Here is a 27,175-nt window from a genome sequence, read left to right as displayed (position 1 = left end):
TTTCCAGCAAGTTTTATTTTATTGAATAAGCAGCAAAAGATCCTGCGTTGACCCAAATAACACCATAATGCTCATGGACACAACCCATTGCAGCAACACAGCAATTATAGGGAATAAGATGGGCTAAAAATCAGACCTCAAAACTACAATTTCTTAACCACCATTTAAAGTGAATATCTAGCCCAAGTTTAGGTTTATGGCTGGACATTCACGTAAAAGTACTTGATGCAGCTTATGGAAGAAGCCACAATGGGCAAAGTCTTGCTAGTAAAGGTAGAAGCCGATCTATGAGTACCATTTTACAGGTTATGTTAAACACACTCATAGACAGAAGCTGGGAGGTTTGTGCGGGGAAATCACGTAATGAGAGCGAAGGTCATATGGGCTAAACAGCTGGACGCTCCTCAGCTCCGTCTGTCATGCAGGTAAGTAGAGGGACTGGACACGTTACCAGATCTTCATCCTGCAAGTGAATTCAGAGGTCGGAGATAGCGTCAATAACCAGGGGACTAGATCCAGACTTTTTATTTATTCTGGGAAGGACCTTATACAGACACTAAAACGCCCTGTATATACCTAGCGCCGTACGGTTGTCCAGCCATCTTCATCGGTCTCAATTCTGACACGGCGAGGTCCGTCTTTATCTTCCTTTTTCTCTCCTCGCCATGATGGCTTCTCTCTGATCTCTGGCGGGGGCAGGGCTCGTTTTGAAGGACCAACTTCTTTGTCTTCAGTTTTTCGCCATGGACTCGCTGGAATAACCGCTGGAATATCAAAACATTGAATATTAAAAGCGTGGAATGAGGTAAAGACAGAAGACACAAGACTAAACTACCATTAGGCCTCGTTCAAACGGGTGATATCAAAGTGTATGCCCGTGCAAGGCTGCGTTTACCCACAGGACGAAGCTTGGACACAGCCGTTGCTCCCATTTTGGCATCCATGTGGGTGCGTGTCCCTGAACATGCACATGGATGTGAAATTGGGAGCAGCGTCTTTATTGGAACACGGCAGTCGCACAGACAGACATCAATGAGACTGGAATGCACGGGAATGCATGGAACCAGGGGGGGGGGGGGGGGGTGGGGGAGGGTATGCTATGTGTAAACAAGGCCTTAGACCTGGGTCACACCAGTGCAGCTTTAAAATCATGCTGAAGTAGCACGATTTCAAAGCTGCAGATTGGTGCGATTTGCACCTCAGATTTCATTGCGGATTGTGACTTCATTTAAAGGAGTTGTAAAAGGCAGAAGGTTTTACTTAATGCATCCCCCCCCCCCTCCTTAATACGCATCTGATCCCATCTACAGCCAGCGATGTTGCATGAAAGACTTGGCTGCCCAGTACTCCCCCTCCTCATTGGCTGAGACAGCAGTGTGGCAGCATTGGCTCCCGCTGCTGCCCAAGTCAGTCAATGGTTCCTGTAAGGACTGCGCAATCCTTGCCGACAGAAATCTCCGAACCTCGGCCGGCATCCAAGCTCATTCCTTAACATCCCCGTGGATTGGAGAATGTTAAAAAAAGAGCCAGGATGCCGAGGGAGCCGTCCGAGCGAAGCGAGGACATGAGGCCGACTGGCCACTTTCCTCAAATTCCACGTCGCCCTGGATGCCGGCCGAGGTTCGGAGATTTCCGTTGGCAATGATTGCGCCTGCGCAGTCCTTACAGGAACCATCTGGATAGCCGGAACCATATTGGCAGATCACCGGAACCATTTTCAGAGTCACAACGATTTGAATGATTCCATTGTCGGCAATGGGGTGCAAATTGTCATGCAATATTGAACTGTCAAATTGCATGAAAAGTCGCACTGGTGTGAACCAGGGCTGTCAGGTCACGCTGTCCGCTTGCAGATTTGAGACTTGGAATAAAGAACAGCAGCAGGACAGACTGTACTACACACGCTATATGGTCGCAGTCTTGGGGAGTACAAAACGGCAGGACTCCCTTTACCAAAAACATGGACAGGAAGAAGAAGAAAAACTCACGCTCATCTCTGTCAGATGCTAAAGGACGTCGCCGATCATCCTTTTTCTCTGGAATTTCTTCTCTATCCTGGTCTTTTTTGGAAGCGAAGAGATCGTCCCCTCCCCGTCTCCAGGCATTCTCCTCTCTGAAAAGTGAAATCAATTAAAAATGTATGTTAGGGCCATAATAAAAACATTCAGTAGATCACTGCAATACACACACATTTGAAGAAAGATAACCTGCAGATCTGCCTGAAATCCAGCGAGTTCCTAACTTCCTGCAGTGAGCTGACAACTCTGCCTTTACGGTCATAAAGATACCAAGCAGCGCCGTTATCAGTCCACAACTCAGCCAATCCCCACCCCTCTCTGTTCTTTTCTTTATGCCTACATGGATTTCTTTCCCTGCAAAATTTTACTGCTGGCTTGATCCTCAAGAGCCTATTTACATGCTTTGTGTAGGGAAAGAACTCCTGGGAGATGTAGTTCTGGGGGGTATAAACACCTTTCCCCATCCCATTATCTAGGAAGGTTTCCGGCAGTAGAAAAAGGCGATGGGATTGAAATTTCAGTTACAGTACACAGGAAGTTATAAGATTTCAGGTCATTTCAACAGGTAGTTTTCTGAACTTGTACGGCTCTAAGACTGAGAACTGAGCGATTAAACAATGCAGATCGCTCGGCCCTCAGAGCTTCCTGAGCAGAGAGCTGATGACGGCCAGTCAATGGCTCTCTGCTTTGCTCCCCCCACCACTCACACGCTGGGCTGTGGAGGGAGTGGCCGGCTCAGTCTTTTAGCAGCTCGCTGAGAGGCTGAGCCAGGTCCCCAAACCATATGGTCAAGATCTTGCCCAAGCTTGGACTGAATCTGTGACATCAGCAGACTTCAGCCTGCTGAAAACGGGTCAAAAAAGGAGAGTTGAACAAACTGCAGTGCCGTGATCCACGGGAGAAGTACAGCCAAACAAGCTTTGGCTGTACGTCTCCTTTAAGGACTGGTAAGCTATATTACATTTTGTTTTTGGGTAGGTATTTGAAGGCCTTGTTCACATGAGGAGCCAGGAGGCATTTAAACTAGGCGGTTGATCGACAACCAGCTACTCTCAGACACAGTGCGGGCAAAACGAAACAGTGCGTTGCATTAGACTGGCATTACCACTGGTGAATACGACAAAACGCATGTTTTTGGGGCTGCACCACAACTGCACGCAATGCCGTATTACTGCACCACAATTGCGTGCATTGTACGCGATGCCGTTTCAGTGCAGCCGCATAGAACTGCATTACGCGTGGCAGCAATTTCAGCGCAGCCCCATAGAACTGCATTGGGCTGGATTCACACCTATGCACTTTTAGTGCCTTTTGCAGATTTGTACTACAATCCATTTAACATGGTTTCCCATGGAACACGTTCTGTAGTGCAAATCTGCAAAAAGCACTAAAAATGCCATAGGTGTGAATCCAGCCTTAGTCGTGTTGAGTGGCAGCACTAACTGCAGAAAAACAACGTTTACCCATTTTCCGCATCATGTGCACGTTCATTTTCAGGCAGGTGGTATAGCTAGCTGTGGCTCATCCACCGGGTTTTACACACCTCATGTTTGAAGAAGCCCTTAAAAAAGGACGGGATTTTTTTGGGGGAAAAAAATAAATAAAAAATGCACATATTTTTGCAGGGAGCAGCCGGCAAAGCATTGCATCTGTGAATCAGGGTTTTAATGCCAGGATCCCGCAGACAAGCCCTTCAGCCAATACCACCAATACTGGATGACAGTTCATTTACAGGCCCTGCAGTTTGTAAACAGAGTGTGCTCATTAGTGTCATTGCAGTTCATTGAGAACTACAAGCTGTCAGCTGCAATGGCCGATGATACTTGTAGTTTTCTCATTCACAGATTGCTGCGAATAACGTGGCCATGTGGGTAGAGCCCTGTAAGTCCAGGGAGAGGGGGGGGATAGGGTTGTGTGGGAGGGGGGGCAGGTCTGAAGCATATTACACCTGAATTATAGGTTTAACAAGCTCTGAAAGGTCAACCTATCCTTGAAGACATGTCTCCCCTTTCCACCAAGGTTTCTGAAAGCCGAGTTCCACCCATTTCTGTGTTTATTAAAAGTCAGCAGCTACAAAAAGTGTAGCTGCTGACTTTTAATAAACACTCACCTGTCCCATGGTCCAGTGATGGGGACACACCGAAGCCTTGAGTCTCTCCTCCTCCTCCTCTCCCGGGTGCTGGCATTGCAAGTGTGGGCACATGGCTGTGACAGCTTGCGGCAAATGCGCGAATTGTGCTGTGCGTTCGGAATGGCCGGGGAATCTTCTGTGACCTGTGAGGTGTCCCAGAAGATTGCAGGGAGGGAGGGGGGAAGAGGAGAACTTCCGCTCTGTGTCAGTATGAGCAGAAGTGGGAGCTGGGTACCTGTCAAAACTAGGTCCCCGCCCCCCAAAAAAAAAATTACATGCCAAATGTGGCATGTCAGGGGGTCAGAGGTCCTCAAAGCGGAAGTTGCACTTTTGGGTGGAACTCCAAGAAATTCCAGGAGAAACTTCAAGCGAAGACTAAAAAATAAGACCTTCTGCTGGAGATCCCTCTAATGATGCATCCGAGATTTCTATTCAATTTTCCCACTTGCTTGGTCACACAGTTCGCTCATTTTTCAAATGTCTAAAAAAAGGTGCCCCCAAATCTCTTTCCTCTGACCAACGTTGTAACATTAGGATTTTTAGAAGTTATTTTAAACTTTGAAATATATCTTTTAAAACAGAACCAAAAAGCAGTACATCTTTCCTTGAATAAACCCTCCAGATGCCTCCTAATCCTAAAGCCAATAACAAAAACATACAAGTGTATTTCTTGCGACTCCAAATTACAAACAACTCACCTGACAGGGGGGACCTTTTCTCGTTCGGGGGCCGGGTCGGGCTCGCCTTTGGACCACGCATTATCTTCAGAAACCTTTGATTCCCTCGGAGGGCCCCAACTGTCTTCCCGAGCTTTCTCACGCTCCCTCCAGCCACCACCTAAAATAAAACAGTTTAGCAAAAAACTTTTCGCTCTGACAAAATGTATAAAACACAAATATTCAACCAACACAGAAGAGGAGTATTTAAAGCGTTTGTTTCCCCGACACCTCATATTCCTGATAAGAGAGAGAGAAGAGAAGAGAAGGAGAAGAGAAAAGCGAAGAGACTCTAATTTGATAGGTATCTGCTACCACTTCCGTAAATTTTTTTGTAGAATGTGAAAGAAGATGTTACGCCGTGAGAATCGTGATCTTTATTCCAAGCAAAAAAATAAATGGCAATGCTCATTTTAGCCAGAATCGTGCAGCTCTTATATAGGTTCTCTTTTTTCTCTTTCGTTCATAGACGGACACAGCCTTCATTGACCTTAGGGTTATGCTTCTTCTTCCTACCAGGAGATTTAGGCAGAATTCTACAGCACTTAAGGTGTTAAAAACTTTCCTTCATGCCGCTCCTCCCAGGGGGCGTGGCTCCCCCAGGCATAACCCCCACTCTGCTCTAGCAGCTTCAGTTTGTTTCTGCCTAACCGACAGGAGAGTCGAGAATCGTGATCTTTATTCCAAGCAAAAAAATAAATAGCAATTCTCATTTTAGCCAGTATCGTGCAGCTCTTATACTAGTTCATTATGCCTTTACCTACAGGTTCTCTTTTTCCCCCCCCAGGGCATTCAACAGCTTTAAAGACCAAGCCTTTTTCTGACACTTGTTGGTTACAAGTTAAAAATACGTTTTTTTTTTGTTAGAAAATTACTTTGGATGATGTCTCCTGGGACACACACAAGGTCCCAGAAGACACCGCTCCCCCATTCCACAGGAGGCAGCCGAGGAGCAGAAGAAAGAAGACGGAACGCGGATCAGGAAGTGGCAGATTAGGACGATCTACCTAGCAACAGGCACTTTATTTTTTACGCAGCATTTTACATTTTTTTCTTGGTGGAGCTCCGCTTTAAGTGTACAGCACAGGTGTCAAACACAAATCCCGCGGGCCGAATCCGGCCCTCCGGGTCATTTTATGTGGCCCTCGCACCTCTCCTGCAGCTGCAGGAGAGCTCCAGACCCCCTACTTTCTTCTTTCAAGCAATGCATCCAGCTTCTTTCCAGCAGCAGCATAAGGAAAGGGGGGTACACTGTGATGTAAGGGAGAGTGGGTGGGACTAAACTTCTGATGGTGGGGTGGCTCTTGACATCTAATGTAAAGGGGAGAGGATGCGCTGGACATCTAATCTTACAGATACAAACGGCCCTTTTGAGAACAATCATAGTGCTGATGCGGCCCACGATGAAATTTAGTTTTGACACCCCTGGTGTACAGTAACTGTTTTCAGCCAATGTTCCATAAAATGTAATAGAACCATAGAAGTTAAATATTGCCCTGTACATACATTCCAAGATAAGGACATAAACATCAAGGCAACCTGAAAGGTTCACAAGTTTTTTAAGTTGAGCATTATTCAAGCATTCTGAATTATTTTTTACAGAAAGCAACAAGCAAAAATGTCACTATTATACTAAAAGCATTTCTTATGCAATATCTTTCAAACTTCATCTCCACCACCACCCATGGTGAGGAATCGCTCATTCCCTGAACATCCATTGTGGTCCTCATAAAACAGACCTCCAGAGAACACAATTGTTGTCTCAGATCTAACCAAACATGCATTACCAATTCTATAGATGGACAAAGCAAAATCATATTGGTAAACTTTAGAAATGTAACACAGGTTTATATAGCTTACCTGGTCGAGTGGCACTAACAGGCTTCCAGGCAGATGGTTCATCATCATCAACGCCACGCCTTGGTCCCCTGTCATCAATCACAGGGGGCTTGGGCCCCCTGTCATCTTCAGCACTTCTCCAAGACGCACGCTCATCATCAAATCCTCTTTTAGGGCCACGGTCATCTTCAATGCCCCGTCTTGGAGGGCGATCATCATCAAAACCTCTCCGAGGACCCCTATCCTCATCAATACCTCTGCGGAGTACCCGGTCATCTTCGAAACCTCCTCTACGGGGTCCCCTATCATCATCAAAACCTCCTCTGCGGGGTGCCCTGTCCTCATCAAAACCGCCTCTGCGGGGTGCCCTGTCCTCATCAAAACCGCCTCTGCGGGGTGCCCGATCATCGTCAAAGCCTCTGCGGGGTGCCCGATCATCGTCAAAGCCCCTGCGGGGTGCCCGATCATCGTCAAAGCCCCTGCGGGGTGCCCGATCGTCATCAAAGCCCCTGCGGGGTGCCCGGTCGTCATCAAAGCCTCTGCGGGGTGCTCGGTCGTCATCAAAGCCTCTGCGGGGTGCTCGGTCGTCATCAAAGCCTCTGCGGGGTGCTCGGTCGTCATCAAAGCCTCTTCTAGGACCCTTATCATCATCATCAAATCCTCTCCGGGGACCCCTATCTTCATCAAAGCCTCTTCTGGGGCCACGATCATCGTCTAATCCTCTCCTTGGGCCTTTATCCTCCTCAAAGCCTCTCCTCGGGCCCTTGTCGTCCTCAAAGCTTTTCTTGGGCACTCTGTCCTCCTCAAAGCCCCTTTTAGGTCCACGATCCTCTTCTGCAGCGCGCCATGATGTCTTGCCCTCATCTAAATCACGTTTGGGGCCTCTATCTTCTGTCAGGCCTGGACGAACAGGCGCGCGATCATCATCTACGAGGGGCTCTGCTTCCTTTCTCACACGTGGACCTTCATCTGGAATAACTTCAGCCTCTTTCTTGGCTGGCTTTTCAATATCTTGTCCTGGCCGACGCCAATCCCTGGAACAACATTGCATTGTTTTTGTACAAACTATTTTTGAAATAAAATCAAGATAACTGAACCCAAAGATCATCAACTTTCCAATTACCTGTCAGGTACTTTCGGTTCATCTGGAGCCTCTCCACGTCTCCAGGCGCTTCCACCTTCCTCTCTATCACCCCAGCGTGATTCCTGTGAAGGGTGACAAAGTAGAGAATGAATTTGATATTTCAACATGAGTACAAACGCAAAACAAGCAGCACAAGATGCAGTCCCATATCTGGCAATCACAGAACACATGGAGCACAACCATGAGGCAAAATAGGTGAGAGGGAGACAAGAACTTGGCCTGCTGACTTTAACCACTTCAGCCCCGGAAGGATTTACCCCCTTAATGACCCGGCCATTTTTTGTGATACGGCACTGCGTCGCTTTAACTCACAATTGCGCGGTCGTGCAACGCTGTACCCCAAAAAAATGTACGTCTTTTTTTTTTTTACCAAATAGAGCTTTCTTTTGGTGGTATTTGATCACCTCTGTGGTTATTTTTTTGCGCTATAAACAAATAAAGAGCGATAATTTGGTCTTATTCATCAGTCTAAATTTTTTTGTTTTATTACCAAAAATAACGCAATAAGCGTATATGGATTGGTTTTGCAAAAGTTATAGCGTCTACAAAATAGGGGACAGATTTAGGGACTTTTAAAAATATATTTTTTTTTTACTGGTAATGGCAGCTATATGCGATTTTTTTTTAGCGGGACTGACATTGTGGCAGACAAATCTGACCCCAAATTACACTTTTTGGGGACCAGCGCTAAACCAAAAAAAAAAATAAAAAAATGTATAAAGGACACCAGCAGGGAAGGGGTTAACCGTGTTCCCTGGGTGTGTTCTAACTGTGTGGGGGATGGGCTTACTGGGACAACACCGAGATCACTGTTCCTGATCACTAGGAACAGCAGATCTCAGTATTGAACGTCAGATCTGCCTCTTTACTGCGATCGCGGGTGGCCGGCAGACAGAGTCTGCCAGAGTGAGCGCGCCCACACTACCACATGCATGGACCGGCGTATAGGTAGGAGGAGAGGGCAGGGAGTAACAGGAGAGCCCAGGACAGCTGCACAGTACACATTAATGGGGGGGGGGGGGGCACACTACATTTACTTCAAGGCAGCAGGGACAATAGGACCTTTAAAAAACTGGGGATAGCAGATTGGTGATATCAAAACAGTTAGGGTAGCACAGCATCTTTTGCAATGGTAAATGTATTAAACACCCGATATACCAAACACACCTTTCTAAAGGAGTCATCGCCCCCACGTCGTTCCTCCTCACGGCGACGCTCTCGTTCTTCGATCTCTAGTTCTCTTTGCCGTTTCTTGCGTTCTTGTTCCTCTAATTTCCTAACGCGTTCTTGATATTCCTGTTGCTCTGCTTCTCTCTTTTCGTTCTCAGCCCGGTCTCTTTCCTCTCGCTCTGAAAACAAATGGGCAGGTAAGATATAAACATTAGCCAACTTATCTCGCTGTAAGTACAAAAAAATGGCCTCAACAGCAAGCAGCACTGGAAAGGCAAACGCACGTCAAATAAAACCAAGAAATTTCCAAGCTCAACTTACTAACCATCCTGCGACCAACTGAATTGTATTTGCACACATTTGCAAATACATGCGTACGCTGCTCCAAGGCATCCCATTACCTGCAGTCCCTACTTCGGACTTTCAAGAGTCTCCACAGTTGAATACATGTGCCCCCACTGCGGAGACTCTTAGGCTGCATTCACACCTGAGCGTAGCTTGTTTGGTCGTTTTTTTTCCGGCGTATTCATGCGTATTTGCGCGTTTGCATACAGCGTCATCCGGCGTTTTTGTACTTCGACGTTTTGTATTTTAGCCAATAGGAAAAATCATCATCTTTTCATCACTTGTTGCTATGTTGGTAGATTTTATTTATCTTCTGCCTGGGTGAAATGTTCTATTGATTAAAGCGACAAAACGCCCGTAGCAAACGCTCGTTGTCGCGCTAGTCGCTTGAATCGAGCGTTTCCATTACTTTCTATGGGAAATAAACGCTCAAAACCGCCCGATTTGTGCGACAAAAAAGGGTCCGGAACTTATTTGAGCTTCAGGCGTTCGGCGTTTTGGAGTGGAGATGTGAACCATCTCCATTGAGAATAATGTATTTTTTCCCCTCTAGCGTTTTTGAGCGTCGTGCTTCAGGCGACAAAACGCTCAGAGGTAGGGACTTCAGGTAATGAAGTGCCTTGGAGCAGCTCTGCAGCCAACGCATTTATTTTCAAATGTGTGCAACCAAATCTTTGTTTTTAAAAACGCATACTGTTAGACCGGTCAATTCAGTTGGTCGCAGGCTGGTCGGCAAGTTGAGCCTGGAATATCTTTGGTTTAATGTGTAATGTTTAGAAGTAGCTGAGCAATTGAAGCTCTGTACCAGGATAATTACATGCCAATTTGGTCATCTATGCCAGCATCAACAATCACCACCCAAAAGCATTGAGGATTAAGGTTAGACATACCTTTCTTTATCTCCTCCTCTTGCTTCATTTGCTCCTCTTCCTCCTTGTTTCTGTAATAGGAGGTACGTCTCTCTTCCTTGCGCTGCCTCTTGCGTTCCTCCAAGCGAGTTCTTCTTTCCTCTTCTAGTCGATCCTGGAACTGTTTGAGCTTCTCCTGCGATTGTCACAATTAGAACAGAATGTAAATTTACACAAATTTAGAGATGAGGAATCAGATGTTTCCCCCTCTTTGCTTCTGAAAATACAATACAGGCCTAACCATGGTTGTTGAAAAGTAAACTAATGCCATCAAGGTATTAGGTTATGCATAAAACATTTTTGTATCCAGAATAAGCGCCAGTCCACAGTCCAAAGTTTTCAGCCAGAACTGAACCTGCCACAGATAAAGCAGTCCAAAGAGCATATAAAACCTGCTATAGATAAAAAGCTTTGGTGTGGTGCAGAGAGACTTAAGCCTCGTACACCAGATCGCATTTTCTGCAGACAAAGCCTCAGACTTTTGTTTGAAGGACGTTGGCCAAAAACTTGTCTTGCATACAAACAGCACACAATTGGCAAACAAACATAGTTATGTACTTTTTCAGCTCTTTAGAGCCACCTTCTGCTAATGTTGCGTTTGCTGAGCATTGCTTCCGAGCATGCGTATTTGTACTTTGAACTTTTGTACATATGCTCGTCAGACCGTTAATCAAAGAAAATTTTAAAGCCTGCATCATCCAACATTTGTCCGCGGAAAATCCAACGAAGCATACAAACGGTCGGATTTTCCGACAACAGCCTGTCATCACACAATTCCCGTCGGAAAATGCGATCGTGAGTACGAGGCTTTATAGACTATCACTGGTCAAGAGTGACACCTATATGAATTTTTTAATTTACATCACTTTATGATATACGTTTTGGTGATAGAGAGAGATATCTATAATACACCGCGCTTCCCTGAAAATTAGACCGGGTCTTATATTAATTTTGGCTACAAAAAAAAACCACTAGGGCTTATTTTCAGGGGATGCCTTATTTATGGTATGTACACTAATCTACATTTATTCAAATACAGCCATATCATGACAAATTTAAAGACATTTTATATTCTCTCTCTCTCGATCGTTTAAAGCAGGGGGTCGCCAAACTTTCTAAGCAAATGGCCTGTCTACTGTCCTTCAGGCTTTAGGGGGCCGGACTGTGGCCAGTGGGAGTAGAAATGCCCTCACATCAGTTCCCAACATTTTTAATGGGTTTTAAAAGGGAGAAATAGTGCCCCAGTGTTAATATCAATGGAAGAATAGTGGCCCATTGTTGGTGTCAGTAGGGGGAATAGTGCCCCATCATTGTCAGTTGGTGAAACAGTGCCCCAAGGGCCAGATATAGGCAAGCAAAGGGCCACATCCGGCCCCCGGGCTGCAGTTTGGAGACCACTACTTTAAAGCATGATAGACCGTGCAGTGCTTGTGCCACTGACCCCTCATTAGGTTTTAAATATTAAAAATGTTTTTTTTTTTTTTTTAAGTTTCCATGTCCCCTGTCTTCTATCCCCCCCCCCGTCAGCTCGGGAGTCAGCACTATGACATTCTGTAAACCCAAAAATAGGAAAACATTCTGCACATTATATAATCTTTACGAAATGGATTAAGTTTTTACGACGACTTAAACTAGGGCTTACATTACAGCCATCCCTGAAAATACCCCTAGGTCTTATTTTCGGGAAAACAGGATAGAGATAAATAGAGATTATATATATATATATATATATATATATATATATATATATATATATATATAGATAGATAGATAGATAGATAGATAGATAGATAGATAGATAGATAGATAGATAGTATCAGTAGAAAAAAACACGACGGGACACAATCTCCAATGCAATGATTTACTGATTTTTCTTCAAAACATGTCAATTCTAACAATTGACATGTTTTGAAGAGAAATCAGTAAATCATTGCATTGGAGATCGCATCCCATCGAGGGAAGGAACTCACCCCATTACAAAGAGAATATATATATATATATATATATATATATATATATATATATATATATGTGCGCATTTTATTTTTCTTTGGTCTTGGTTTGGACATATTTAACCTTTAGTGCTAGCAGCTGTTTTTTTTCCCTGCAAAGCACCGGCTATCATTTATACTCCCCACCCCCCCCACATATAAAACCTGCTACCATCAGTCTACAAATGAACAAGTGGATTACCTCATACACCGAGACACGGGCAGCCTTCAGTTTTGACACAAAGAGATCTCGGTCTTCCAACATCCTGGACATCCTATTCTTGTGCTCCACTGCCTTCTCCCGCTCCAGCAACAGATTCTTAATCTATAGACAGAAGGTTTCTATTAAACAAATGTATTTAAGATTTTAGGACCACCCCCCCTCCTTGCACCTAGCATCAAATGGTCCCTTTCTCATACTGTAGGGACAAATTTATAGAGAAAGTTCAAAACAAGATGGTAAACTGTTCCACAAAGACACATAGATTAACCCAAGCTAATCTGCCTGATCTTTGAGGGTTAATGTGGCACCGGAATGGAACCGATCATCAATGGCGGTGATGACCGATTACGAACAGTGCGCGGTGAGAAGCTACTTGAACGCATTTTCTTACTCGTTCCGTTTCCTGTTGCTCCCACAACTCCATGTCGTTGATCCTCTGCTCCTCATAGGCCTTCTTAATGAGAGGAATTTCTTCCAGCCGTTTGGCTCTCTCAAAATGGTCGATCTAAAGAAAGTAGACCGAGTGTTTAGACATTTGAATCGACAAATACTGCAAGCAAAGAAAGCAAAATCAAAGCAAAAATGCACTCCAACCTTCTTTTCCTGGTTCTTCAGGCGCTCCTGTAGTTCTCTCTTCTCCTTCTCTAGCTGCTCCACTTGTTTGGCCATGATGAAGTCTGGATCCAGCTCCTCCAGGTTCTGTAGAGATTAGCGAAGCAGAATACCATGGATATTAGAACACTTGTCAGACTCAAATTGAATACAAACCAGACTTAAATGTAATATCTCCACCATGTGGCCCCAACAATTCCAGACACCCCACCCTTTGTGTGTCCTTGACTTCCATCCCACTCACCTTATACACAAGCCCCTGACATGCTATCTCCTTACTCATCCCATCCCTTGCAACCAATGCAACACATTCCCTTCATTACGCAGAAATTTCCCATCACAAAGATCACACATATTCAATACAAAACCATGCCTGTTCAACCTTAGGGCTCTCCCCAGAGGCTCGCTCTTACCTCTGCTCCACCTTAGGGCTCTCCCCAGAAGCTCGCCCTTACCTCTGCTTCACCTTAGGGCTCTCCCCAGAAGCTCGCCCTTACCTCTGCTTCACCTTAGGGCTCTCCCCAGAAGCTCGCCCTTACCTCTGCTTCACCTTAGGGCTCTCCCCAGAAGCTCGCTCTTACCTATGCTTCACCTTAGGGCACCCCAGAGGCTCGCTCTTACCTCTACTCCACCTTAGGGCTCTCCCCAGAGGCTCGCTCTTACCTCTGCTCCACCTTAGGGCTCTCCCCAGAAGCTCGCTCTTACCTATGCTTCACCTTAGGGCACCCCAGAGGCTCGCTCTTACCTCTGCTCCACCTTAGGGCTCTCCCCAGAAGCTCGCTCTTACCTCTGCTCCACTTTAGGGCTCTCCCCAGAAGCTTGCTCTTACCTCTGCTCCACCTTAGGGCTCTCCCCAGAGGCTCGCTCTTACCTCTGCTCCACCTTAGGGCTCTCCCCAGAGGCTCGCTCTTACCTCTGCTCCACCTTAGGGCTCTCCCCAGAGGCTCGCTTTTACCCCTTTTTCCCACCTTAGGGCTCTCCCCAGAGGCTCGCTCTTACCTCTACTCCACCTTAGGGCTCTCCCCAGAGGCTCGCTCTTACCTCTACTCCACCTTAGGGCTCTCCCCAGAGGCTCGCTCTTACCTCTACTCCACCTTAGGGCTCTCCCCAGAGGCTCGCTTTTACCCCTTTTTCCCACCTTAGGGCTCTCCCCAGAGGCTCGAGCTTACATCTGCTCCACCTTAGGGCACCACATGCAACTTCGCGCTTACCTCTATATCGATGTCTTTGAAAGCTTTGGCTCCCAGCTCCGTCTTCTTAATCTGCTCAAGTCGCTCACGCACAGTCTTCTTCTTGATCAGCTCGTGTTCCTGCAGGATTCGTTCTTTTTCACGCTCTTTGGCCTCTAGACGCAGTCTCTCCTCCTCCGCCTTGCGCACTTTCTGCAATTCAGCCTCTTTCAGCTCTAGCTCTTCTTTCTCTCTCTGGATATTTAGATTCTCCAGGCGCTCCTTGCGCTCTTCGATAGTCTGCCGACGGGCCAGGATACGTTGGTGTTCCTTTCTTGAGTTCTTCAGGAAAGCGGTTATGGCCAACTGCTCTTGCTCTTCCTTTTCTTGCTAAATAGAGAAAAGATTGACAGAGTAATGAGCCTCAACCACTTTAAGGAAACTTGCATGAAACCAGAGAAAGTCCTACCACTAATTAGCCTCCTCCAGCCCACTAGGCATACTGATGCTCAACAAAGAAGTGAGAAAGCCAAAACCAGGTCTAGAATATGCACTCACCACGATATGGGCAGGCTTAATGGCGGACACCGCCTTGGATAACACAGTGGACATCGCTGTCAGTTGGTTCCGAATATGTTCAGATGGCATGTTCTGCAGGTAAGGTCCCACCGGGGCGTCCTCCCGCGCAGAGTAATTCAGGTCTGAGCCAAAGCTCAGCGTACGCGATGAATGATCTATCCGGACCTGTGGAGAGACACCGTGAATACAGAGAACATCCTGTATGGCAAAGGCCGACGGAAGGCCAGTCATGTAGGAAGGGGACTGGCACTGCAACTACAGCCAGTTGCACTGTTAATTAACCTTCACATTTATCTGGCACACCAGAAATAGCGGCATTCAGCTGGGTAAACCCGAATGCGCCAATGAGATGTGCCTGGAAACCATCACTGCACACAGAGGATAATGCTGGAGGCTCACCTGAAGATCACAGTGACGAGCGGCATCAACAATGGCTCTTTCCAGCATAAAGCCATCAACGAAAGGGACCAGCGTGGCAAGACGTGAGAACTCGATGCTTTGATATATCTGAGCCACCTGTAAATGGAAAGGAAGTCATTAGTTGTGACCCTCAGGAGCGGGGAAAACCTCTAAGGCTAGAGATGATCCCGGTTGTACAATTTATACAGAAGAGCGGATATCAGGTGGATACAAAATGATAGATTAGTCTTCTTTCCCAATCAGGGTTCCGTGGAACCCTAGATTTCCGCCAGAGCTAGCTAGGGGGGGTTCTTGGATTTTTTTTGACTCCAAGATATATAACCACCATCTCCCAATGATCTTTTTAGCTATAAAAGGAGAACATTCTTCTCAGTGGCCACCAAAGCAAGAAGCACTCTGCCCCACTGACCAATAGTCTAACGTACTATTAGCTGTAGAAATAGTCATTAGCAGGGCTTCCCTTTTAGGCATTATGTGGATTCCTCCATGTGAAAGCGGAACCTGCACAAAAAGGGAAGTTTCTGCTTTAAAGTGATATTAAAGTTGTTGTTTTTTTAAACAAGCATGTCATACTCACCTGCTCTGTGCAGTGGTTTTGCACAGAGCAGCCTGGATCCTCCTGTCCCCTGCCAGCGCTCCTGGCTCCTCCCTCCTGCACAGTTGCCCCCAGAGTAAGCAGATTGCTATGGGGGCACCTAAGCAGGCTCACTCCTGAGACGCTGTCCTTCATGTCCATTCACACACAGAGCCGCAGCTCGGTCCTGACCTCTCTTTCTCATTGCCAATGGCTCCCGCTGTTGCCTCAGCCAATAAGAGGCGAGTCCCTGAAGAATCGAGGCTGTCGTGCACATTGCTGGATTGTGATGGGGCTCAAGTAAGTATTGGGGGGCATCTGCACAGAGTCCCAGATGTCATGGCAGTACATGTCGGAAGGTGACTGACAGCGGCAAGCACCACAGAAGCTGCGCTGCTAATTTCCTTCAACTTTAATGTGGCACATGAGAAATATCCAAACTCCCACAGAGAGAGAGGAAGACAATGACATGTGCCGGACATCGGAGCATTCTGATCAATATTCCTATTGCACGCAGGGGTAATCTCTTTGGTAATCTAAGGGGAGGTTCTCCACCCCCTCCCTTCCTGCAGTCTCCTGGGACATGTCACAGGTCCCAGAAGACTGCAGGACCATTCACAATGCGCAGGTGGCTGTAAAGCCCAAATCAGCATATCCAGCTGCCCAGAGTTAGGATGTTGACGCCGGGATCCTGAAAGCCAGCGAGGGCGGCGCCAAATCCCTGGACAGGCAAGTGTCCTTTTATTAACTGTCACCAGCTACAGTATTTCTAGCTACTAACTTAATGTTTTTTCCCCAGACTGAACAAATCGCTTTCAATAGTTGAGAAAGGCTACACTACCTGCTGCAGCAGACGGAGGATGGTGTTGTTTTGTAGCTGCAGAACGTACTGCTGAAGTTCTGGCTCCTTCTCGGCCTGTTCCTTCACCCAGTCCAGGACCTGTTTATGGATAGAAGATAACAGTCAGCATATAGAGAAAAACACAGCCAGAAACACAAGACCAACAGGTTCAGACGTCTTTACCTTAGTGACACGGGTACAAAGCTTTAGAGGGTGAAAATCCACTTCCAGCCAGTTGTAAAGCTCCTTCACCTCCGGAACCACATGTTGGAGCGCATTAAACCGGACCTAAGAAAAAAAAAGCCATCAGATCAACATGCTCTCCAAACCTGAGACTAAAAACAACCGTTTCCAACCGAGGTGCCACCGACGCGGCTCTGTACGGACTCTGCTGCCACTCTGAATACAGACTACACATTACCAAGATCCCAGACACTATCCCCAGTACAAGCCATTAGGAGACCAGTTCCAAAAAAAATAAAAAATAAAATGCACCTTTTTGCAGATAAAAAAAATGTGCATTTACTTACCTTTTTTTGGGTAGGAGTCTGGAAAGCATTGCAATCATCAGTGCCATGCAGGACTCCTAGACCGTCGGTGCAAGTGGTCTGTCTGCCCTTACAGGCAATTTCACAAAGACAGGAAGACTCGAACGCTCAACAGCGCCATGGTAGTTCACTGAGAACTACAAGCGAACACCTGCTAAGGCTGTTGGTACTTGTAGTTCTCAGTTTCACAGGGATCTGTAAACCAATGATGCTGCCGTGTTGGTGATGTCTGTGCGAAGCAAATTCAGCCAGTTTGGCTAAAATCGCATTCGCACTAAAATGGCGCAGGGCCCGATTTATGGTCTGCACTGGAATCAGATTGCACGCGTGTTAACGCCGATACGATTCCATAGTTGGCACTGCGTTCTACAGACCAATCTAGGGGTGTCATTTACTTTTTATTGACACCCGCAGCAGTTTCCAGAGAGCAGTGTGAACTTCCGGAGAGTTAGACACGATGCAGAAACCGCACTGGTTCCCGCATTGCATATGTGTGAACCGAGACTGAAAAGTGATACTAAAGCATTCCTCGCATCAAGGTAAAAACGTTTCCCATTTCTCTACCCTCCCCCTTCCCTGTATGAAGAGGGGAGAATAGATCCAGCACTTTGCAAGGCTACATCTCTTCTCCCCTCTTTTCTTCACACAGCACTTGATCAGCAGCAGGATCCATTGGCTCCTACTACTGTCAAACGCGGTAAGGAAGTAGGGGGCGGCGCCAAGTCCTGCTGTGTAAATCTATGGAGCGTGGCTCCAAAGAGACACAGCCCAGGACACTGTGTGCCTCCATAGCAAGCAGCTTGCTATGGGGACACACGAAGAAGAGGAACCAGGACCCGAGAAGAGTAGGATCAGGGCGGCTCTGTGCAATACCACTGCACAAAGCAGGTGAGCATAACATGTTTGTTACTTTACTTAAAAATGTTTGGACTTTAGTATCACTTTAAAGTGGAGTTCCACCCAAAAAAGGAACTTCCACTTTTTGGAATCCCCCCCGGGTGTCACATTTGGCACCTTTCAGGGGGGAGGAGGGAGCAGATACCTGTCCAATACAGGTATTTGAATGAATGAATGAATGAAAAACTTATGAAGCGTGGCGCATGCGAACTGAATCGCTTCTGGCATAGGTCACCTCGTGATCGAGGTGACCTACGCCACTTCTGGCGCCTATTCTGTCCTCCCCCGGGGTCTTCTGGGAGACACACGGAGTAGGGAACGAGAAAGTGAAGCCACAAGGCTTCACTTCCCAATTCCCTTACCGAAGACGTTGTCGGCAGCAGCCGATCCTCGAGCGACGGATCGGCTTCCGACATCGCGGGTGCCCAGGACAAGTAAGGGTCCATATAATTATAGTCAGCAGCTGCTGTATTTGTAGCTGCTTGCTTTTCATATTTTTTTTTTACGTGGAACCTCCGCTTTAATGTCTAGAACTGAGCTTTTCAGAATAAACCAGCCTGCAAAATGCAATCAAGATGAAAGCAAGCAATCATCTCTATGGACCCTTAAGCAGCTCACCATGTCATTAATAAGGCCAACACGAGTGGGTGGTGATGTCAGCCCCAGCAAGGTCGCCAAGCGTCTCTGCTTCTCCACAATAATGCCATCCATGTCCAGAAGGCGGGCGATATCTGTGCGTTCCGGGGTTATGGGAATGGAAAGAGTGGCCAGTAGGACTCTGGTGGACATCCTGAAAGACAACAGAACAGAAGAGTTAGGTTGCAGCACTGTATGAAGATGTTGGAAAAGGAGTAGAAGAGGACTAATGAGAACATGGTACCATAAAAGGGAGGAGAGGAAAAAGCTCAAGAACAGAAAGACGATAGAACGAAAAAAAAAGAACGAAAAAAAAAAAAAAAAAAAGAGGGGGTAAAACCCAGTGAGACCAGAGAGGCGCAGGAAATTAAAAGCAATTTTTCACGATTCCATTAGCCTCACTTTCTTGCTTTGACATACACTGTGTGCACAATTAGGCAAGTATTTTGACCAAATTATAATTTTTATGCATTTTGTCCAAGCTGTATAAACTTGAATGCTTATTGGAGTTAAGCATATCAGTTGATGTGCATTTGTGCAATGAGGGAGGGTGTGGCCTAAGTATATCAACACCCTTTATCAGCGATCGCAGCCCAGATGTTTTGGAACTACATTTGCCCATCGGTCCATAAAACCTTTATAAATAAGTCTTCAGATGTTTCTTGGCCGCCCGGTCTTGACGTTTCACCTGGCCAAGGAGGACCTCTACCAGTACAAGAACATCTGCCAGTAGGTGAGGGCACCAGCCAATCATGGTCTGGGAGGGAACAACCCGTGGCTGTCCTGAGGAAAAGAAGTTAACTAATCATTATGCACACCTTGATATAGAGCAGTGATGGCGAACCTTGGCACCCCAGATGTTATGGAACTACATTTACCATGATGCTTATGGGCTCGGCAGTGTAGTTGAGCATCATGGCAAATGTAGTTCCATAACATCTGGGGTGCCAATGTTTTCCATCACTGCTCTATATCAAGGTGTGCATAATGATTAGGCAACTTCTTTTCCTCAGGACAGCCACGGGTTGTTCCCTCCCAGACCATGATTGGCTGGTGCCCTCACCTACTGGCAGATGTTCTTGTACTGGTAGAGGTCCTCCTTGGCCAGGTGAAACGTCAAGACCGGGCGGCCAAGAAACATCTGAAGACTTATTTATAAAGGTTTTATGGACCGATGAGATGACAGACTCTTGATGGACCAGATGGATGGATCAGAAAAGGGCAGAGCTCCCCTTTCACTTAGATGCCACCAAGGTAGAGGTGGAGTACTGGTATGGGCTGGTATTATTAAAGATGAGCTAGTTGGATCTTATCGGGTTAAAGATTGACTCGAAATCAACTCCCAAAGCTACACCCAGTTTCTTCAAGCAGTGGTACAGGAAAAGTCTGCATCTTTTCAAGAAGACCATGATATTTATGCAGGACTGCGCCATTGCATGCATTGAAGTACCCCACTGTAGTTGCTCAATAATGAAATTCTCAAAAATAAAAACTTGCCTAATAATTGCGCACAGTGTATGCTCAGCCACTTTTCTTCTTCCTAGGTGAATCCATACGGCAGAAGATCTACTTAAAGTAGAGTTCCGACCAAATATTAAAGTCAGCAGCTACAAATACTGCAGCTGCTGACTTTTAAAATAAAGACCACCCACCATATCATATACCTGCCTTTCGCCTGCCAACTAGCCAATACAAAGACAAGAATGGTTGACGGAGTCCAGATGGAAGCCAGAGTCCCAGATCTCATGGCAGTACATGTCGGAAGGTGACTGACAGCGGCAAGCACCACAGAAGCTGCGCTGCTAATTTCCTTCAACTTTAATGTGGCACATGAGAAATATCCAAACTCCCACAGAGAGAGAGGAAGACAATGACATGTGCCGGACATCAGCGCATTCTGATCAATATTCCTATGGCACACGTTCCTGGCAAATATGGCGGGTGCTGCAGCGATCACCAGTTGGGGTCCTGGAAACATCAAATATTTGTACATACTCGCTAGCACACCATGGATCGACAACTTCCGTCCAAAAGTTCTTAAAGTGGAGTTCCGCCCATAAATATAACATTACATCAGTAGTTTTAAAAAAATATCATTAGTCCTTTAAGAAAAAAAAATGTTTTTTTAGATGCCTTCAAAGTGTTGTTGCTAGGCAGAATAGCTTATCTTCCCTCTTCCTGCACCTAGGTGCTTAAGCTTCCTAACCTACACCGCACAGACTCCTGGGAATGTAGTGGGTGTAACTTTCCAGGAGTCTGTGCACTCCCCAGTCTCGAAGAATCATGTGACTTGCACAGTACAGGTGCTGAAACCTGATCTGAAAGCCATTACACTGCTTGTGCAGCACTGAGCATGTGCGAGATCTGCAAGGCTGAAATCCAGGAAGTCATACAGTCTGGCTTCATGATGCCCACACTTAAGATGGCCCCAGTCAATTTCTATTTTATAAAGTGTCTAAATGCTGTAACAACCTAACAAAACGGACCTTAGTTTACAGACTAACTTTACTAGAATACATTAAGCTTGTGTATTACAGGGGTATTTATATTTAAAAAGTGAAATTGTGGCCGGAACTCCGCTTTAATTAAAAAGAACACATCACAAAAGACAGTGCAACGTTTCGGAGCCACGCAGGATTCCTTCGTCATCACATGTCTGATGTTGCACTGTCCTTTGTGATGTGATCTTTTTCATTAAAACCTTTTGGACGGAAGTTGTCGAGTATGTACAATTGTTGGACATCATAGCATGACTTCACCAACCTCTGATTCTCCTCCTGGGTCAGATTCTTCCTCATCTCTCTGGACAGATGGTAAAGGCGATGTAGGGTAGAGGCATGAAACAAGGCGTTCCCCGACTTCCAGAACACCGTTGAGACCTTGTTGTAGTAATTTGACATAAGCTGGGGCTTCGGCGGCTTCTTAGACAAGGCGAACAGACCATGAATGTCCTCAACAGCTTTAAAGGCTTCCTTTAAAGAGAAAAAAAAACATTCAGATAAGTAAACTGACATGAGCATCATCAAGGTTTGAAGGTCCTAGGAAAACTCCAAACGCACCTGCCAGAGCTCCATGCTGATGGCGCTGTCCAGCTGGACCAAGCGGGTTTCCAGGTGCATGGACTGACTTTCGGGATTGTTCAGATTGATGGCGGTGCTCTGATTGTGATGGCGCTGAATCTGACCCAAATGCATCCTCAAATTGTCACATAGCTTCCTGAACTCGGCCTTCCTGGTGTACAGCAAGCAGAACCTGAAGGCTGAAAACAAACAGAATGGTCAGGTCATAATGGAAAAACCACCAGAACATGGGATAGAGGACAAGGACCTCCAGAGAATGTCTCACCTTGCTGGGCGATGTCATGGTACAGGCGCTCCACCTTGGAGTTGTTTCGTAGAAGATCCAGACATTGTCTGTACGATTCCCAGAGAAACTTCACCCATGGTGTAAGAAGCAGCCGGTCCGTTCGGTCCTGAGTGTCTTCTCCACTCACAGCGCTCAGGAGGACACTGCAAAGGAAGAAGATGTGAGTTCACCTTACAGAGAAAATCAAGATCAGATGATCCCGTCACCAACTTCACCTTCCCGCCATACCTTTCCGGAGTCTGAATGTTATCCAGATCCTCAATATCCAAAACCATCTGCTGGGAGGACTCCTTAGCGGCCTCAGTTCTTTCCTCCGCCAACTTCAGGTAGGCGCGAACCACATCTTCCAGAGACTTGATGTTAACCTATCGGACAACAAGACAACATTTATAGTTCCGACATACACTGCAGTGCTGTTCAGTTTTTGCACCAGAGGAGCTTACATTTTAATGCCCCCACCACAGTCACACACAGTCCACGCGTGTCTGGCATGACAGCCACGGGTTGTTCCCTCCCAGGCCATGATTGGCTGGTGCCCTCACCTGCTGGCAGATGTTCTTGTACTGGTAGAGACCCTCCTTGGCCAGGTGGCTCTTGCGGAGGTCCACACACAGCTCCAGGTACTTCAGCATAATCGGTTCGTGGATCTTCTGCCATGTTCGGTGCTTCTTGCTCTTTATCACGTCGTACAAAACGTCCAATGCTGGCTGCTTCTTCCCAACTTCCAAGAACTCTGTGGAGAGACACGTCAAGAGTCAGAGAGCCCATGGAACACCAATCCCTCTCATGTGTATTCCCTGTACCCCCCCCCCCCCAATCTACTACATCCATTATCGCCTCCATGTGTCACCTGAACCCCACGTTCCTCTACCCTTTCCACAGGTGTCCCCTGTACCCCATGGATGTTTCCTTATACTACCCCCCTCCCATCTACTACATCCATTATCACCTCCATGTGTTCCCTGAACCCCAAGTTTCTCTACCCTTTCCACTTCCCCCAGGTGTCCCCTGTACCCCATGGATGTTTCCTTATACTACCCCCCTCCCATCTACTACCATCCATTATCGCCTCCATGTGTTCCCTGAACCCCAAGTTTCTCTACCCTTTCCACTTCCCCCAGGTGTCCCCCATGGATGTTTCCTTATACTACCCCCCTCCCATCTACTACATCCATTATCGCCTCCATGTGTCCCCTGAACCCCAAGTTTCTCTACCCTTTCCACTGCCCCCAGGTGTCCCCTGTACCAAATGGATGTTGCCTTATACTACCCCCCTCCCATCTACTACATCCATTATCACCTCCATGTGTTCCCTGAACCCCACGTTTCTCTACCCTATCCACTGCCCCCGGCTGTTTTCTGTACCCCATGGATGTTTCCTTATACTACCCCCCACCCCATGTGACCCCCTGTACCCCAACTAACTGCCCCCCCACATTTCTTCTGTTTCTCATCCTTGCCCCCCCGAAGTCCATCTACTCCCCCCCACAGGTGTCCCCTGTACTTCATATACTGCTTTATCATCCCACATGTGTACTCTGTACCCCCATATATTACCCTCATGTATCCCTGTACGACACCCACCTGCCCCCACCCCAGTGTCATCTGTCTCTTATCTATAGTCACATGTATCCCATCTCCTGTCCTCCTTCCCATGTGTCCCCTTGTACCCCATCCACTGACCCCACCTTTCATGTGTCCCCTGTATTCCATATACTGTCCCCATGGATGTTCCCTATACTACTCATGTATCCCCTGTATCCCACCCACTGCCCCTCAATATTTCTCCTGTTTCTTATCCACTGTCCCACCGTGTGTCCCCTGTACTCCCTCCAACTACTGCCCCCCCTATATGCCTCATCTACGCCATAAGTTTTAACTGTACTACATCCATTATCTTGCCCCATGTGTATGCCGTACACCCATCTATTGTCCCCATGTGATTCCTGTACCCCACAGCCCCCTCTACGTTCACCCCCCCAAATTTGTCTTTGTCCCCCATTTACTGTCCCCTCCCCCCCAATGTCCCCTCTGTACCCCTTCTACTGTCTCACAATGTTTTCGCTATACTGCGTCCATTATCTTTTACCCTTGTGTACTCTGTATCCCCCATATATTGTCACCATGTCCCCCATTGATGCCTTATACTGTCTGTCCCCCATCTACTCCCCCCCCCCCCATGTCTCCATCAACTGTAACCCATCTACTGCCCCCCATATTTCACTACTGTCACCTGTACCCCATCTACTGCCCCCCATATGTCCCTGTCACCCGTACCCCATATGTCACCATCAACTGCCCCCATATGTCCCTTCTGTACTGCCCCCATATATCCCGGTCACCTGTACCCCCATCTACTGCCCCCCATAGCCCATCTAATGCCCCCCAATATTTCCCTGTCATCTGTACCCCATCTACTGCCCCCTTTTGTCACCTGTACCCCATTTACTACTCCCCATTTGTCCCTACTGTCACCAGTACCCCATCGACTGCCCCCCCATATGTCCATACTGTCACCTGTACCCCATCTACTGCCTCCATATGTCCTGGTCATCAGTAGTCCCTCTACTACCCCACATGTCCCCATCACCTGTACCCCCATACACTTGTATCCCATCTACTGCCCCCCCATATTCCCCTATTGTTACCTGTACCCCATCTACTGCCCCCATTATCACTTGTACCCCATCTACTGCCCCCCATATGCCCCTATTATCTGTACCCCATCTACTGCCCCCCATACCCCATCTACTGCCAGCCATGAATAAGCACTAAGTCAGTGCGAAACGTCGGTTATCCTCCTGTTTCTGTTGCTGTGATCTGGTATGTTTTGCTGTTCGTTTAAATAAAGACAACCTGTTTGGTTTGGAGTGCGGCCATCCATCCTTCATTTTACGCCCATACTGCCACTCATATGTACACATCACCTGTACCCCATATGCCTCCATTGTCAGTTTTACCCCAATCTACTTCCCCATCACCTGAACCCCAAATGCCCCTATTGTCACCTATACTCCATCTACTGCCCCCCCATCACCTGGCTGTAACCCATCTACTTCCCCCAATATGCCCCTATTGCCACATCTACTGCCCCCTATAGTCACCTGTAATCCATCTACTGCCCCCCATATGTCTATACTGTCACCTGTACACCATCTATTACCACGCTCCCCCATATGCCCTGGTCATCTGTTCACCATCAACTGCCCCCCATTATGTCCCAGTCACCTGTACCCCATCTAATGTCCGCATGTCACCGTCACCTGTACCCCATATGCCCCTATCATCACCTGTACCCATTTACTGCCCCACATATGCCCCTATCGTCACCTGTATCCCATCTACTGCCCCCCATCACCTGTACCGCATATGTCCCCCGTACCCTATCTACTGCCCCTCATATGTCCCCATCACCTGCACCCCATATGCCTCTATTGTCACCTTTACCCAAATCTACTTCCCCATCACCTGAACCCCATATGCCCCTATTGTCACCTATACTCCATCTACTGCCCCCCCCATATGTCCCCCATCACCTGTAACACATCTACTGCCCCCAATATGCCCCTATTGTCACTTGAACCCCCATCTACTGCCCCTTATATGCCCCTATTGTCACCTGTAGCCCATCTACTGCCCCCCCCCATATGTCCCCATCACCTGTACACCATATGCCTCTATGGTCACCTGTACCCCCATCTACTTCCCTCAAAATGTCCCCATCATTTGAACATCTACCGCCCCCCATATGCCCCTATTGTCACTTGTACACCATCAACTGCCCCCCATATGTCCATACGGTCACCTGTACACCATCAACTGCCCCCCATATGTCCCCATAACCTGTACCCCATCTACTGTCCCCCATATGCCCTAGTCATCTGTACCCCCTCTACCATCCCCCCCCATATGTCCATAGTCACCTGCACACCATCAACTGCCCCCCATATGTACCAGTCATCTGTACCCCATCTACTGCCCCCCATATGTCCCCATCACCTGTACTCCATATGCCTCTATTGTCACCTGTACCCCCATCTACTTCCCCCAATATGTCCCCATCACCTGAACATCTACTGCCCCCCATATGCCCGTATTGTCACCTATACTCCATCTACTGCCCCCCAAATGTCCCCATCACCTGTACCCCATCTACTGCCCCCTATTGTCATCTGTACCCCATCTACTGCCCCCAATATGCCCCTATTGTCACCTGTACACCATCTACTCCCCCCCCCAATCACATGTACCCCATATGCCCCCCATCAACACCCCTCATATACCCTGATCGTCTGTAAACCCTCTACCGCCCCCCATATGCTCCTACAGTCACCTGTAGCGCATCAACTGCCCCCATTGTCACCTGTACCCCATCTACTGCCCCCCCATATGTCCCAGTCGCCTGTACCCCATCTACTGCCCCCCCATATGTCCCAGTCACCTGTACCCCATCTACTGCCCCCCCATATGTCCCAGTCGCCTGTACCCCATCTACTGCCCCCCCCATATGTCCCAGTCGCCTGTACCCCATCTACTGCCCCCCCATATGTCCCAGTCGCCTGTACCCCATCTACTGCCCCCCATATGTCCCAGTCCCCCATCAATTAGCCGTTGTCTCTATACAGCACCCGCTATCCTCCCCCGTGTATACTCCGCTCCCCTCCCTTTGTCGCCTTACACTCCGTCCCCCATATGTCCCCTGTACTCCATTTGTCTCCCCGTGCGTCCCCTTGGGCCCCATCCACGTCCCCCTCCACGTGTCCCCTGTACTCCATGCTCCTCTCCTGGGCCCCCCCTCCGGTAGTGATGGGATAGGATTGGTCGGGCCTCGCTCGGAGGAATATGGAGGCCGCCATTGCTGGGCCCCCCTCCGGCAATGCTTAGTTCCGGCTGTCGGTATGCGGATCCCCTGGATTCCCGGGAAGATGGATGAACCCAGGGGATCACCTAGCCGGTCCCCCCGTTGGATCACTTACCGTTGGCTCTTTTTAGGGCGTTCTCCGGGCGCTGGAAATAGGCCGGCATGGCGGCGGATGATCGTACACCAC

The 27,175-nt window shown here is 47.5% G+C and overlaps 1 protein-coding gene and 2 non-coding genes across 5 annotated transcripts; all 3 read right to left on the bottom strand.

Annotated features, from left to right (window-relative positions):
- On the bottom strand, window positions 1-27,152 carry EIF3A (eukaryotic translation initiation factor 3 subunit A). Of its 3 annotated transcripts, none has more exons than XM_040361476.1 (23): window positions 27,104-27,152; window positions 22,670-22,860; window positions 22,356-22,492; window positions 22,107-22,270; window positions 21,821-22,020; window positions 21,525-21,733; window positions 18,744-18,915; window positions 16,864-16,968; window positions 16,681-16,779; window positions 15,245-15,361; window positions 14,825-15,010; window positions 14,309-14,656; window positions 13,080-13,184; window positions 12,877-12,990; window positions 12,465-12,587; window positions 10,254-10,407; window positions 9,016-9,197; window positions 7,828-7,910; window positions 6,726-7,738; window positions 4,848-4,986; window positions 1,989-2,113; window positions 577-764; window positions 1-463 (listed from the first exon to the last, which is right to left on the bottom strand). In XM_040361476.1, the coding sequence occupies exons 1-22, from the start codon at window positions 27,150-27,152 to the stop codon at window positions 577-579; spliced, it is 4,203 nt and encodes a 1,400-aa protein (XP_040217410.1). In that variant the 3' UTR covers window positions 1-463. The 3 variants fall into 3 exon arrangements, with proteins under 3 accessions (XP_040217410.1, XP_040217412.1, XP_040217411.1); XM_040361478.1 differs by having other exon boundaries at window positions 1-764; window positions 6,726-7,022; window positions 7,056-7,738; XM_040361477.1 differs by having other exon boundaries at window positions 1-764; window positions 6,726-7,301; window positions 7,332-7,738.
- LOC120912624 lies at window positions 12,725-12,845 on the bottom strand. Its single transcript, XR_005743154.1, has one exon. It is a non-coding gene; the product is annotated as a small nucleolar RNA SNORA54 (small nucleolar RNA).
- LOC120912623 lies at window positions 15,073-15,202 on the bottom strand. The gene has a single exon (XR_005743153.1). It is a non-coding gene; the product is annotated as a small nucleolar RNA SNORA19 (small nucleolar RNA).
- Window positions 27,153-27,175: the final 23 nt, after the last annotated feature.

This window comes from Rana temporaria, chromosome 8, assembly GCF_905171775.1.
Source record: "Rana temporaria chromosome 8, aRanTem1.1, whole genome shotgun sequence".
Classification (NCBI taxonomy): Eukaryota; Metazoa; Chordata; class Amphibia; order Anura; family Ranidae; genus Rana; species Rana temporaria.
The sequence above is the reverse complement of the archived record's forward strand: the minus strand, read 5'-3'. Positions and strand labels throughout refer to the sequence as shown.

Bases quoted from the DNA above. Each gene is read 5' to 3' on its own strand.
- EIF3A (XM_040361476.1), bottom strand. From the start codon at position 27,152: ATGCCGGCCTATTTCCAGCGCCCGGAGAACGCCCTAAAAAGAGCCAAC. The intron at 22,493-22,669 runs GTGAGGGCACCA...GTTGTCCGATAG, and splicing joins ACAAGAACATCTGCCAGCAG to GTTAACATCAAGTCTCTGGA. The intron at 22,271-22,355 runs GTATGGCGGGAA...CTTCCTTTGCAG, and splicing joins AACATTCAGACTCCGGAAAG to TGTCCTCCTGAGCGCTGTGA.